The 13,560-nt window shown below is 43.4% G+C and overlaps 1 protein-coding gene across 1 annotated transcript in view; it reads right to left on the bottom strand.

Annotated features, from left to right (window-relative positions):
- The window catches only part of LRRK1 (leucine rich repeat kinase 1), a 70,346-nt gene that overhangs the window by 50,082 nt on the left and 6,704 nt on the right, over positions 1–13,560 (bottom strand). Inside the window, exons 2-4 of the mRNA XM_053988501.1 lie at positions 3,909–4,072; positions 2,845–3,016; positions 369–548 (exon numbers count right to left, since the gene is read on the bottom strand). Of these exons, the coding sequence (XP_053844476.1) occupies positions 369–548; positions 2,845–3,016; positions 3,909–4,072 (516 nt within the window). The remainder of the gene's footprint in view (positions 1–368; positions 549–2,844; positions 3,017–3,908; positions 4,073–13,560) is intronic.

Below are 13,560 nucleotides of genomic sequence, written 5' to 3'. Positions count from 1 at the left end.
TCTTATTAAACCATGCACACAGCTGTGCTTTGAAGTGCAAATTATTCAGCATAAATCAAGCATGTGTGCCAGAGTGTCCATAACAATAATGCTTTTACTTGCAAGGATTCTGGTTTTTAAGGGTCTTTTCCCTAGGAGTTTCTAGAGGAAAGTTCAGCCTCTCAGTATTTAGAGCAATCTAACCTCCCAAGGCCCTGACTCCAATTTGGCTGAGTCGACAGATTCAGAGCCAACTTTACTTTAATTCATCCTGCTGGAAATCCAACTCCAGACAAGCCATGGATACCATCCTGTGTGTGAACAGCTCAGCCCATTCTTTGAAAACCTGGCAGAAAAGGGGCAGAACGTGGAAGCATGCAAATACAGACCTGCCTTTATAGCAGCGTAGAGGGGCAGGCGGATGAGGACGGGGAATTCGTTCCTCCTGACTGCACAACTCTCTGGGTCAGCACTGTAGGCACGAATCAGGAGCTTGACAATGTCCAAATGGCCCTGCTGGCAGGCTATGGCCAGCATCCAGTTCAGGAGCTGCTGGCAAGTATTAGGACCTACCAAAAACATACAAAATGTGACTTAGTTGGTGCCACTGGGCTGTGATGTGCGAGGAATGCCCACAGATAATGGCTGTGCAAAGGGGTTTGGGACAGAGTGAAGCTCCTGAGGACAAAAGGAACAGATTACACTGCAAAAGTGTGTCAGAGAAAGGTCCTAAGATGGTCAGACACAAAGTTTTCAGCTTTGCTTAACTGTTGTTCTTTACCCACCCAGTCAATGGGTGAAATTTTTTGTCTGTCCCTAACCTAAGCATTCATAAGGCAGCAACATTCTGCTGAAACACCAGCAGATAAATAAACATCTGACCCCAAACAGGAATGATCAGGACTGTCTTTGCATCCAGATCCAAACAGACATTAGATCCAAACACTCAAGACTGGCCACTTCTTCCAAGATCATGAGAGGGGATACAAAGAATGGGGAAAACCAGGTAAGCTTTCATGTTATTGGATGAATAAAACAAAAATAAATGCTTCAGTCAACAAAAAAGGAATTGTTTTGCTCGTTTTTGCTGCAACCTGAAGACTCCCACAAAAACTTTCATTTCCCCTTCAACTATTTCATTTCAGGTCAGTTCTTTACTATTAATTCATAGTAAAGTCAGACAAATGTCATTTAAGGCTAAAAACTAAAACAGCATGTTCTGATTTTTGCATGAATTTGCTGAAGTTTTAGTCATTCTCAAACTGCTTTTTTTTTTTTCAGAAATAACGTTTTCCTGTAGAACACCAATTTCCTCTAGGCGTGCCTAATTTGGGACATGTAACTAAATGCCCAGGACAGAATTATTTCTGCTAACAATAAGCAGTCCCCAAATCTCCCCTGATTCCCTGTAATACCTCCATATACTTTACAAATTCACATCCTGTCTGAAACACTTACAGGAACATCCAAGTTTTACATGTCAAGGCTTTTTTGCAGCTTATCCATGTGGAAATTACATCTCTCTTTGCATTCTTAACAACTCCACTAAATCCCTCACCCTCCTGCTACAAAAACTGGGCTCCACTTAAGCTGTAAACCACAAGTAGCTATCACTGTTTCCAGGAGAATCACTGCAGCGCAAAAGCCAATTTGCAAATTTAGGCAATTTATACCTAAGCCCTGTGATTGGTTTCTCTGTAACTTCCCAAGAAAACAGCTGGAAGGTCCTGCATTAAAATTTCTGAAAGCTGCTGTTTGTACAGAGCTCCTCCCCTGACCCCCCCGAAGCAAGAGTTGGAGGGAATTTGGTCACTTCTAAACTGAGCTAAGTTTCCAGAAACTACTTAAGTCACTTTTCATTACTCAGTGTATTATATTAATATAATTTAATTTTTACTACTGGGTTACTCAGCTTCCTTTCTGGCTGAAGGTAATATTGCATTTAATTGCATCCCCCAAACTGGAACATTTATTTTGCTTACCAGTGCTCCAACAGGACACCAAATAAGCAGGTTTCCCAACAGGTTATTCCTGTTCTCAGTGAGGCCACTGGCAACTATTTAGTCCCAGTGAGGAGCTAGAGCTATATTCAGGTTAAATATTGCAGAAGCCAGCTTAGCTTTTGTGTTACTGCAGTGTTTGAGGTCAAGGATTTACCCCAGATGTTCTGCAGGACCTCTGGACCCCAGATGCATGGAAGGTCCCAGGAAGAAGCAGCTGCCAAGCTCACAGAACACTGAGAGAGCAACAGGGACCCAAACACAGCTCCTGGTCTTGAGTCAGAGTTGTGCTCTGCCCCCCACCCCCACTGCTGCCTTAGGAATCGTGTCTGAGTCAAAAAACTGTCTCTGCTCCAAAATAATTACTATAATAAAACTTAAGTAAAATATAATTATTATTCTAAAGAAGGAATTCCCCTGAAAGTCAAAACAAAATGTCAAGCAGAGAACAAAGTGGGTGTCAGCTGTGCACCCAAAGTGTCCCTGACCAGTCAGGCCATTCTCTGCCAGCACCACTGAGAGTGTTGGATCAGCAGTGGGATGATGCTGCATCCTGAAAATCCCCTAATCTCACTGTAGGGTCTGGGATGTTACCCAGCTGTGAGGCCTGAGAGGAACGAGCTGTCTCAATGGCATCTTCCTCCACTTCCAGTCTGCAAACATGGAATATTTTTATGGATGTATTTCTCATCCCCAGGGGGGACGTTTCCTTCAAGCACAGCAGAGATCTGATCCCTCCACGCACTTTCCCATGACTAAACCCCTCTCTTTTCAAGGAATGCCAAAAAACCCAAATGCCTGCTTGGAGCTGTAGCACACAGCTCCTGAAAAACCCGAGGAGAGGCAGGGTCAGCCCAGGGCTTACCACGCAGGGAATCCAGCAGCTCTTTCACGATGTCCTTGTGCCCAAAATACGCAGCCACCACCGCTGCATTGTCATCGTTGGGCTCTGTTGGTAACACCACCAACGCCTCCTTCAGCAGGTACCTCACTGCCTGCAGATCCCCATATGCTGCTGCAATGCCTAAAAGCTGACACTGGTGAAGGAAACACAGCAGAAGAAACTCTCTGTTAAAGGCAGCAGGCAGAGAAAGAGCATTTCTAGAGCTGTATGGGTTTATTTGTGCCCACACCAAGGCATGTCCACTGTTGCCGTGGTTAATTGGGACTGTCATAAACATTGTGACCATTGTAATCACTGTTGATAAATTTATTATGTTAATTTATTGGGGTTTGTACTTTGGTTTTTTGTATGGTTTTTCACATAATTTGTTGGGGTTTGTATTTTAGTTTTTTGTATTGTTTTTGTATGGTTTTTCACATAAGTGCCTGAGGCACAGAATGGTGAGTATAAATCCGTTTTCCATGGACCACCAGAAAAAGCATTTGCACAGCTCAGCTGCAAAATGCAGTATTATCTGTTTTGGACATGGCCACTATGGCTGGACTTGACATGCAGGAACCCTCCCAAAACACTCATGTCAGCTCTCTGCAAAGAGCAGGCTCAAAAGGAGGGTTCTGAAGGCAGAGCAGTGCAGAAGCTGGCACAGAATTTGTGATAAAAAACAGGCAGCAAAATCTTTCCAGGGGCCATTAACCATCTTTGCACTGATGGGGAATACATTTTTTTCCTAAGTCTATAAACTGCTTCCTTTTTACAGGGAAAAATGCATTTCCCTGTTTTGGTGACCACAGCAGCAGCACCCCTCCTCACACAGCCTGTGTTCCTACAAACACTGCTCCCTGTGGTCTGTCTTATCTTCCTGATCTGTGTTTTCAAGGGCAAACAGTGTCCCTGAGCATGCTTCTGCAGAGCCCCACAAAACCAAATGGATTTTCTCCATGAAAAAATGATAGAAGACAGCAGCACCTTGAAATTTTGACATATTTGCCAATAAAATCTGAGAGAGAGCAATAACCCAACCCAACCTTTTCCACTTGCAGTGCAGTCTCCTCACAGGACAACCTAATCAACTCTTGGGCCTTGCTGGTGTCCCCAGCTTTGTAGGCATCCTGGATGCTTTCTGTCACAGGGGTCTGGGTGACAGAGACGTCGCCACTTGTGGACTGTTTGCCACCCATGTCCACAGTTCCTGCGGGAAAAACAGCAAAGAGAAGTCAGGGAGAAGCACCTGCTTGTCACCCATGCACAGCTGCAAGGTCAGTGAATCCTGGCAATAAAAGAAGTTGGTGATTTTCAGTGGAATTATGCACTGCATGCAATTAAAAAAAAAGAGCCTGATAAAGGAAAGTGATAGAATGTTAAAGTACTTCCCAACAGGGACATGAAACTGAGAGGGACAGAGTTCCCCAATGGCTCCCAGAGGTGGTTTCCAAAGGAAGGTGTGGAAGCTCACACACATGAACCCTTCATCTGCCTGGCGCACTCCTCCTCCTGCTGAGGAACCAGGGAAGAGAAGGAATTGCATGGGACTGGTACCTGCAGGAATTCTGACAAAGTCAGGAATTTGAAAGGCAAATCTGGTATTACTGGCCTTGCTTTAGTCACACTTCACTCCTGACAACAGCCTGATAAAATCCCACTGTCCTCCAGCATTTTCAATCAGAATTTTAGGCACCTCTACGAGTGTGAAATAAAAGAAAGGTAAAAGAAGATTTTGCAAGATGCCCAGTGTCACCTTTATCAATTCTGGAGAATCTCCGAGACCAGACTTTCTTTTCCTAAATGGTGTTGGGAGCCAGAAGAGCTTTTAAGTGTCAGAGATTAAAAGCTGCAGCCATTAGAGAAATGCTTTGGTGGGTGGCTAATGAGGCAGGCAGGAAGTCTCACACAAACCATTCCCCAACTTCTAGTACAGGGAAAGCTGCATTAAAGTCACTGAAATACAAGATGTTTTCTGGTCCACTCCTGAACAACAACCAAGACAGAAGAAAAAAGCCTTTTCTACTTGAAAACAAAATGTTTTTTCCTGTTAAAATATCCTGAATTACTATTGCTTATTTGCAACTGGTTAAATACAGCACTGAAGCCCACAGTTCTTCACATGTACTAACAAGGATTTATTTATTTTTTAAAATACACATGTGTCATGCAGGGCCTAGTTTAATGCAGCCTGGAAAGAGAAGTACATTTGGAGCAATCTATAACTGTCAGTAAATATCTTTGAATAATGCAGTCTGAATCACCAGTAGGTTCTGACTAACACTTCTCATCAATTATTTAAACAAAGCTCAAATCACTCAGACATTGGAGATGGCTCCAGAGGTTGGTGCCATTAAAAGTGTGCCCTCACCAATAACCTCTCCCAGATGATGCAGAACCTGTGAAGGACAAGGAGCAGAAATCAAGGCCCATGAAAGTGGGATTAAATTACAGCACAATAAACAGCATCTCAGAGTACACATTAATGGGTGTAGTGCTTCCATAATTCTGTAATTTTAGGGACTACATGGGAAAAGAAATTCTTCCTGCATTTGGTTCACTCTTTTAAAGCAGACCACACACCTATAAGGGATCAGTAAGAATATCCCATATGATTTAATCTTCACTTTCATGGACACCAAAGATAGGAAAAAATATTCTTAGGCAAGAATATTTAAAAGGTGATAGAAGGGAGAACTTTAGAGCAAAGTAGTTCTCCAGTCAAAACAACTCAGAACTGGACTAAGAAATTTCAAAAAGTACAGATCCAAGCAAACACTGCAGTTACTGGAACAAGCAGCCTCCCCACTTGGCACCCTGTGATGAAATCCTGAACCTAGAGAGAAGCTCTGGAATTCCCCTAGGAGGAAAAAATGCCTCACATCAGAGATACAAAACAGCTGGAAAGCTCCTCAGCTTCCTGCTCAAGGAGCCCAGCAGACCAGGGCTGACAGCAGAGCAATTTCAATCTGCTTCCTAAAAACTGCAGAAAGGAGGGACAAATTTTACTCAATTCCAGCCTCAATCCTGATTTTGGGGACTGTCGCTCAAGGCCCACACCTGCAGCCATCCCAGATGTAAAAGCACATCCTTTCTGCCAAAGGATTGAGCATCTCTCTTTGATTTTAAATCATGGCCTGGGAGGGTGGAGGTACAAGAATCTCAGGGTCAGAGATTCATCAGATCCTGGTGTCACGCTCCCCTCGAGCAGAGAGGTCTCCAGCCACCCTCCCACAGGCAGAACTCTCCTTTAAAGGAGCATTTTCCACCTCTCCTACTGGAGTTGCCCCACTCCAACCAGCACAAGAAGGGTCACAGGGTTGTAACTGAGGGAAGGAGGAACTCTGCCTGCTTGACCCTAATCCCAAGACCACTTCTGTGTTTTGCCAAATGACTACTTCATAAAATAACTCAGCCAATGTGTTGGGCTTCCCCTTACATTTTTGCCCCCCCTGCCCCCGACAATTTCTGAAGTCCTTTGTAGTGCAATGGCTCAGTCACAACCCCTGGTGCCACCAGCACTGGAAGAACATGGGCTGCCCATGAGTTAGGTGCAGAATTCTGAGATCTCCAGGGACTGGAAGGTCACAGCTGGCTCCATAGAGTTTATTCCCAGAAGAATCTTCAGTATATTCATTTTAGTCCTTAAACTCAATTTCAGTCTTGTTTTAGGCAAATTTGTATTGATCAAATCAAAACTGCTCAGATTTGAATATCTGAACATTCATCAAGTAGAATTTAATAAAGGTTTCACTGAGTGTAAGAAATCTGGGCAATTCTACTGTTTGAAACCAATATTTTTATATTAAATATTCTTGGCAGCAAGATAACGCTACCCATCTTTCAAATTCCTTCTATGATTCCATTCTGCAGGGTAAATTGACCTCCTGCCTTAGGCCTGAGGGAAGAAGCTGCCAAAGGTCTCCAGCAAAAAACAGTCCTTGTGACTATCAACTGAAAGACTGAAAAGAGCAAAACTGGTGAGAAACAGATAAAAAGGTTTGCCCTCAACCAATAGCTGTACTCACATGCTGCTGTCAGATTTGAGTAGAGCTTTCAGAGGTTAAATGGGAGAAGGTTGGCTATCCATTCCCAAATTTCCAAAAAGCACAAATGCCATCCAAGGCAAAGCTAAACATCTCAGCAACAAAATTACCCAGCTCACAGAAGACTTCCTGGTGACTTAGTAAATGATATACTGGCTTCTGAAATACTAGGGCAAATTAAGAAGCAGCATATTCTATAAGCTTAATTTATACTCACCAGTGGGGGGGGAAAGAAACAAGGAAAACTACATTTTACTGACTAAAGGCTGGTTTATTTCTACAAGATGCATGACTGACCTATCATCAGCAGTGGCATTCGTGTAGGCTGGGAATAAAGTTTTGCCAATACATGCACCAGCCATTTTTAGCAGAAATCTGGGCCGAAATCCAAAGAAATTCTGCTCTGCTTTTAACCTCACATGTCTCCTGCTCCTTGCCTGAGCTCTTCATGGCTCTCCTGTCAGAGTCACCTCACTCACACCCAGCCTTGAGCAATGTGATAGGAGAGCAATACAGGAGCTCAATAACACTGAACTTCTGTTTTTGGACTTGATTGTGCAACACGCTGAGCATTTGAGCCCAGATATAGCAAAGGGCTTTTAGATTTTATGGATTTAGGAACCAGCTCGTGCACGTTGCACAACGGGATCTGTGTTCCTGCACAATGCACATGCTGTGTGCAAGGGATGATATATCCCAGCAGGACTTCTTGGATATTCCTGTACTATCCAAGAAACTCCAGAAACTTTACACACCCAGTGCCATCTTCTTTAGTTTCTGCTTTATGGCACACAGATCTGGGCAGTTCCTGTGCTGGCACAGGTTCCTCTGAGAGCACTGCCCCAAAGCAGCACCAAAAGGCAGATAAATGAAGCCTATTTGAACTGAGGAACCTGTGTTTTTTTTCTCTCACACCTTTGAACGTCTATGAAAATAAAGCCATGGGGTTTAGTCCTTAATATGCAGCCTCTGCATCTCTGCATCATATTTGTTTAACCTCTCCATAGATCCACAGCTTCTTTTCTTTTCTTGCTTTCTATTAAAAAAGCTGTAAGCAAACCCAGGCCTGTTTGTGAGGGGAAAAGGGGAGGCATCTGCTGACACTAAAAATGCATCTATTCTTGATACCACTTAACAGCTTGCACAAAAACAACTAACTTTGGAATTATTTCTCTCTTGATTTCAATGATTTACACTTTGGAAATACCTTTTATGTTTGGCTTTGCTGTAACAACCTTTTATAAAAGCTAAGGGAAAGACTAATTTTATTTTTAAAAATATCCCAATGAAACGAAAGGTTATCAATAAAAAAAGCGATGTTATTTTATTGCCATTAAAAGGGCACAAGGTTAGGGTTGCACTTTTAAAGTGCAACAGACTGCTGGCCCAGCTCAGAGAAACAAAATAAAAATAAGCCTTTTTAGTAATAAAGAGTACCATGAGAATTTTAGGGTCATGTGTAGTTAGACCCTGTCACAGGCCTTATTATTAGAGCAGGTGAAAACAAACCCTCTGAAATTCCTAACTGACAGTATGCCATTAGTAAAAGGGGAGGGTTTGCAGGTCAGTGCTGTGAATCAGCAAACAGCTGCATAACAAAGCAGCACAATGCACAGATGATTTTTGTCTTTATAGCCCAAATCACTGCATCTCTGACACATAAACTCACAAGAGTTTGTAAATGCCACATTAGGCCCTTCCATAAGCAGCAGATCTAACCAGCAACTAGGTAGGACATTTTTATTTAGCAGAGAAAGATATACATTAGATGCTCTACCCAGGATAAATCAGGAAGTTAACATCCTCCAAAACCAGAATTACAATAATAATACAACTTGAAAACTGCTACTGACCTTGTCATAATGTGTGCAGGTATTTCCAGAGCCGGGAGCAAATCAAGCTGATGCTTTAACACAGCATCCCCCCCGGCGATGCCCAATTCAGCTGTTAATTCCTGGGATTGATAACCACCCACCTCTGCTCCAGCACCAGCAGCTCCTGCAGTGGCCACTGGATGGAATGGCTGGCTGGCTGCTCCTTTGTCTGAATTAACTACCACAGTTTAGCCTTGACAGATATTTTCATCTCCATGTCCCATTACAGTGAAATCCAAGCCTCTGGTGCAGAGGATGTGGGGATGGGGGTGGGTAGGGAGGCTGAGCTCAAACATTAATTCCTCAACAGCACCAGATGGCTACAGCTAACCCTCACCAGCTTAATCTTTTGCCATTTTGACTTCTGAGCACTGCCACCGCACAGCTAAAAAATGGAACAGGGATGAGGTTGAAGATGTGCTGAATATTTAAAGCCAGCACCTCCAAACACTCCAAAATTCACCAGTGTCACTGAATATTTTTCAATACTACTCCCCAAAAGCTCTGCCCAGCTGGTCTGCAAAATTAATGGAAAGCCATGTTATTTCTGAGTCTCTGCAAAAGATTCATGCATCTTGTGCTGCTTTGGAAAACTTCAGGCTAACAAACTGAGCAGCAGCCAACAGGAAGCCTCCAGTGATTTCAAAGGATGATGGATCTGCCCTACATTGCACTTTCCAATTAGATAGGTAAAAAAAAAAAATTAAGGCCTCTGGAAATTTTTGAAATACTGAAAAATCCCATCCCAAACCAGAAAGAAAACCCAAACCCCTGGGTTCTTCAATAAAAAATAAAGAAATAAATTTTTCAGTTAGCCCTAGTGGGTAAAAATGCTTTATAAAGCAAAGGTATCTTTTGTGTTTCTTCTCTAATTAGCCAACTTCTTTAAAAAAAAAAAGTTAAAAGATTTTGTTCATTCATTTCTCAGACGATAAAGCCACAGACCAAGATCTCTTGTGTCACCCACCTGCCCACATTGCCAGAAGCTGCCTCAAAACCATCCTGCAGCAAGAAGCCAGTGATCTGCTTCAAATTTTATCAGATTTAGGTGAAATACATGTGGCTCAACCATTTCTGCTTTAAAATGTTCCTGTCAGGATTCAAAAGTGGCCAGAACTACCAATAAATCTCCCTGTGAGAAGACACTGAGAACAAGGTGGTTTTTCTGTGAAGTTCCAAATCCCCACTGGAGAGCCTGTGCCAGAACTGGGTCATGGCCCCTCTGACCCTAATTAATATTTCCCACAACAAGTGGGATGTGCCAGCTTCTCAGGACAGTGGGAGCCCTCCACACACTTTTTCTGCCTGTTTCCTGTGGTTCCATTTCCCCCAAACATCCATTATTTCAGCTAATTAAAGGAGTGGCTCTGCACTAAGCTCTGCACTAAGCTCTGCCTGCCAAAGGCATTGGAAAAGATGATGTATTGAGCACAAAAGCCACCCACATCTACAACAGAGCTCACAATCAATGCTCACTGCCCCAAAAGGAGATTTAAAACCCCAAAAGAAACCAGATATGGAACACAGAGGAATGCTTCAAAGGCAAAAATCCAGCGCTGAAGGGATCTTTTTCACTATTACTGCAGATTTTGGGAATATTTTGAAATTGTACGTGCCAGCACCACACATTCATTGTGCTGATCTGCACTGAACATTTTCCAGCAAGCACCCAGGGCACACTGACAATTTTAGGTACAGTTGTGTCAAGTGAACAATTATCACCAGAATCATTGGAAATTTTCTATTTATAACACTTTTAACCTGCAAGGAAAAAAAAGCATTTGCTAATGCAAGCCTGAAAGGAAAATATTAAGTCCCGGGTGGAAAAATGCTCTGGATTCCTGCCTCTTCTCTGGGCTCCACAACAAAGTTATGAGAAACAGACGCCTCCAAAGGCTTTAGTTCCACACTTACACAATCATTTTTTCATCATCCAGGATAATGAGGAAGGGGGAACAGAAAAGTCTCAAATCCTGGTAACACTGGGACTCAGCAGTATCTGGGCAGTGCCAGCATTGCCAGATCTGGGCAGGCTCCCGCATTTGTGTGTGCACCTCCCAAATTCCCAGGACTCTGGGAATTGTTTGTGTTGTCCAAGAAGTTAAAATGGAACTGAGCTGGTTATTCTTTGCTGAAGTACAAAAGAGGCTGCACAAAGGCATTACAAGGCAATGGGGTCAGAGAGAGCACAAAGAATTACACTGGAATATGAGTGTCAGAGCAAACCCCTCATGGCACTGTGCAAACCAGGCTGGGAAATGCACAATAGATCCAGGGTCACTAATGATACCTGCAGCTATCCATGGAAAAGGAACAAGGGGTTGGGACATGCCTCTCCTCAGCAAGAGGATGGGATGTTCCCCACTGGTTGGTTGTGAAGAGCAGTTCCACTGCCACTGCTCTGGGCTGTACCTGGTGGGAGAGGAGCAGGATTCCCTCTGGGCAGGGAAGGAATGGGGCAGGGATGTTCTCCAGCAAGCACAGGGCAAAAACTGGCTCTCACAGAGGGTGAGAATACCCCAACCCTCCAGCAATGCCCTCTTTGGGGAGCAAAGGATCAGCAAAGCCCACAGAGAACAGTGATGCTGTTACTTCCACCCCCAAAGAGAAGCTATTGAGAGCTCCAAGTGGCCAGAGAGATGCTGTATTGAAAATACGAATGACTCAGCTCTGGAGTGAAAGTTTCTATTTCTGTCTTTTGGCCTCAGTGATTTGGTTCCCATCCTACAGCTTGAATCATTCAAAAATGTGCTTCTGCAGGCAAGGCCAGCTATGCCACTCTTGCTTTCCAAATTTTAAATTGGAAGATATACATTAAGCATGCAGAAGCACGACAACACTTTTGGATTTTCTTTGTGTTCGTTTCCAGGCATGGCTGGAAATGGAGGATTGTTAAATGGTGAAAGGTGTCTCCAGGGAGACCACTCCTGTCCAACTGAATCAAATATTACAGCCATGAAACCAAACCAAGATTGGATTTAATCTGAAACTTCACAAAATAAAATTTCATGGCTAACTTTCTTCTGAACCTTTTCCTTTTCCCTAAGCTTTCATCAGAAGGGGAAAAAATCCCACACACCAATGCTTTCTCTCTTTCAGAGAAATAATTTGCTCAAAATTCTTCTTCTAAAAAAAATTAAAACATTAATTATTCACCTTGGGGAAGCACTATCTCATGGCCAGCCTACTTCTGCTGCTTAGACACATATTTAAAACTTGCTTTAGAAGAAGCAAATGCTTTTAGCCCCAGCTGTGAGAGACCACGTGTGGGGGGCTCAGGAGGAATTTGCTGTGTGTGAGTGAGAGGAAGATGGGGCCAAGGTCTCTGCTCAGGTCTCTTCTTAGCACAAATCTTCTACCAGCTCCATCCAGCAATCCCACACCTTCTCTGAGTTGGACAAAGCAGCTCCTAAGCTTGCGCTTCACATTAACAATACATGTAACCACCTTCCTCAATGGAAAACACATTTACAGCACTGCAACCCCACTGCTGGTCAAAAATAAGAGCACAAACACAGCCAAAATCTGTCTCTCCAGAAAGACAGAAGGTGTAGGAGTGTGACACCAGGACACTGACCTACACATTCCTTCCAGCTACTTTGACTGAAGTTTGGAGAATGAGAGAATATTTTTTAGTAAAAAAACTGATAGATTCAGGAGACACATCTAAAGGAAGAAGCCTTTCAAGAGATTTGAGGGGGCAAACATCCCACACAGCAAAATCCAAGCTTAGCACATGTTAGACACAGTTCAATGAGCTTCTTTACTGTGCCTGCTTGACTAATAAAATACCCCTTGCTACCCTCACTTCTCATTTATCACTAAGACAACCACTCTGGACCAGTTTAAGTGAAAGCATTGCATGCCGAGAAAAAGAAAATGCAATCAAGATATTGGATATGGTTGGCATGAAGAGACTTGAAGGGACAATTTGGCAACAGCAGAGCCAAGGGAAGTGCAGAGCTGGGAAGAGCTCCAGGAGAAAAGGGATGGAAAGGTTAGTCTGGAAAAGAAAACAAAAAATCCACACAAAACAGTGAAGAAAGTGGGGCTTCACTCCAGCTTCTGCTGAACTCAGTGTGAGCACTTCCCACTTCTGACTGTCCTCCCACAGGAGTCAGAGAAGATGCAGCAAAGAGAAACCTGATGGAAAGGCCTCTGCTGTTAGCCCAGACAGCCACTAGAGCTTTAGTGGGGCTAGCAAAAAAATCCATAAAACCTTCCCCTGCTTGTGACAAAACCTGCAAGTGGCAGAAATGCCTGCTTTTGCAGGGAGGTATTTTGTCTTCCTGGGAGTATCAGCACCCATTTCAGTGAAGGGAGGACAAGGACTCTGCCTGGGAGGCTCCTGTGTCCACGTTGTGACCCTGCTGCAGCTCACAGTATTTTTGAATGCCTGCTGCAAGGCAGAGACAGCAAAATGAGGAAGGGCACAGTTCATCCCTTTCCCATCAACCTTGGACAAACTCTAATCATCCAAGAACCTGGTCCTATCCATGCAAATGGCTTTGATTTGACAGGTTTTACTCCCACCCTGCCACTGTGAGAAAGGTCCAAGGTGCAAAACATGGGAGAATTATGACCAGGATTACAAGCTCACTTAAGGAGCCAGGCTTTTTGTTTTTCAGGCTATGAGATCTGAAAAGGGATCCTGTCCATTAGTATTGAAAAAAAAAAAAATTAAAATGTTCCTGTTTGATGCAAAAATAAAAGCATTTTCAAAGGCTCTTTGATGTGAAAGACAGAAAGACGTACAGGCAGATTCTGGAGGAGGTCTT

Source organism: Vidua macroura, chromosome 12 (genome assembly GCF_024509145.1).
Source record: "Vidua macroura isolate BioBank_ID:100142 chromosome 12, ASM2450914v1, whole genome shotgun sequence".
Taxonomy (NCBI): domain Eukaryota; kingdom Metazoa; phylum Chordata; class Aves; order Passeriformes; family Viduidae; genus Vidua; species Vidua macroura.
Note: the sequence above shows the minus strand (reverse complement) of the source record. Positions and strands in the feature narration are given on the sequence as shown.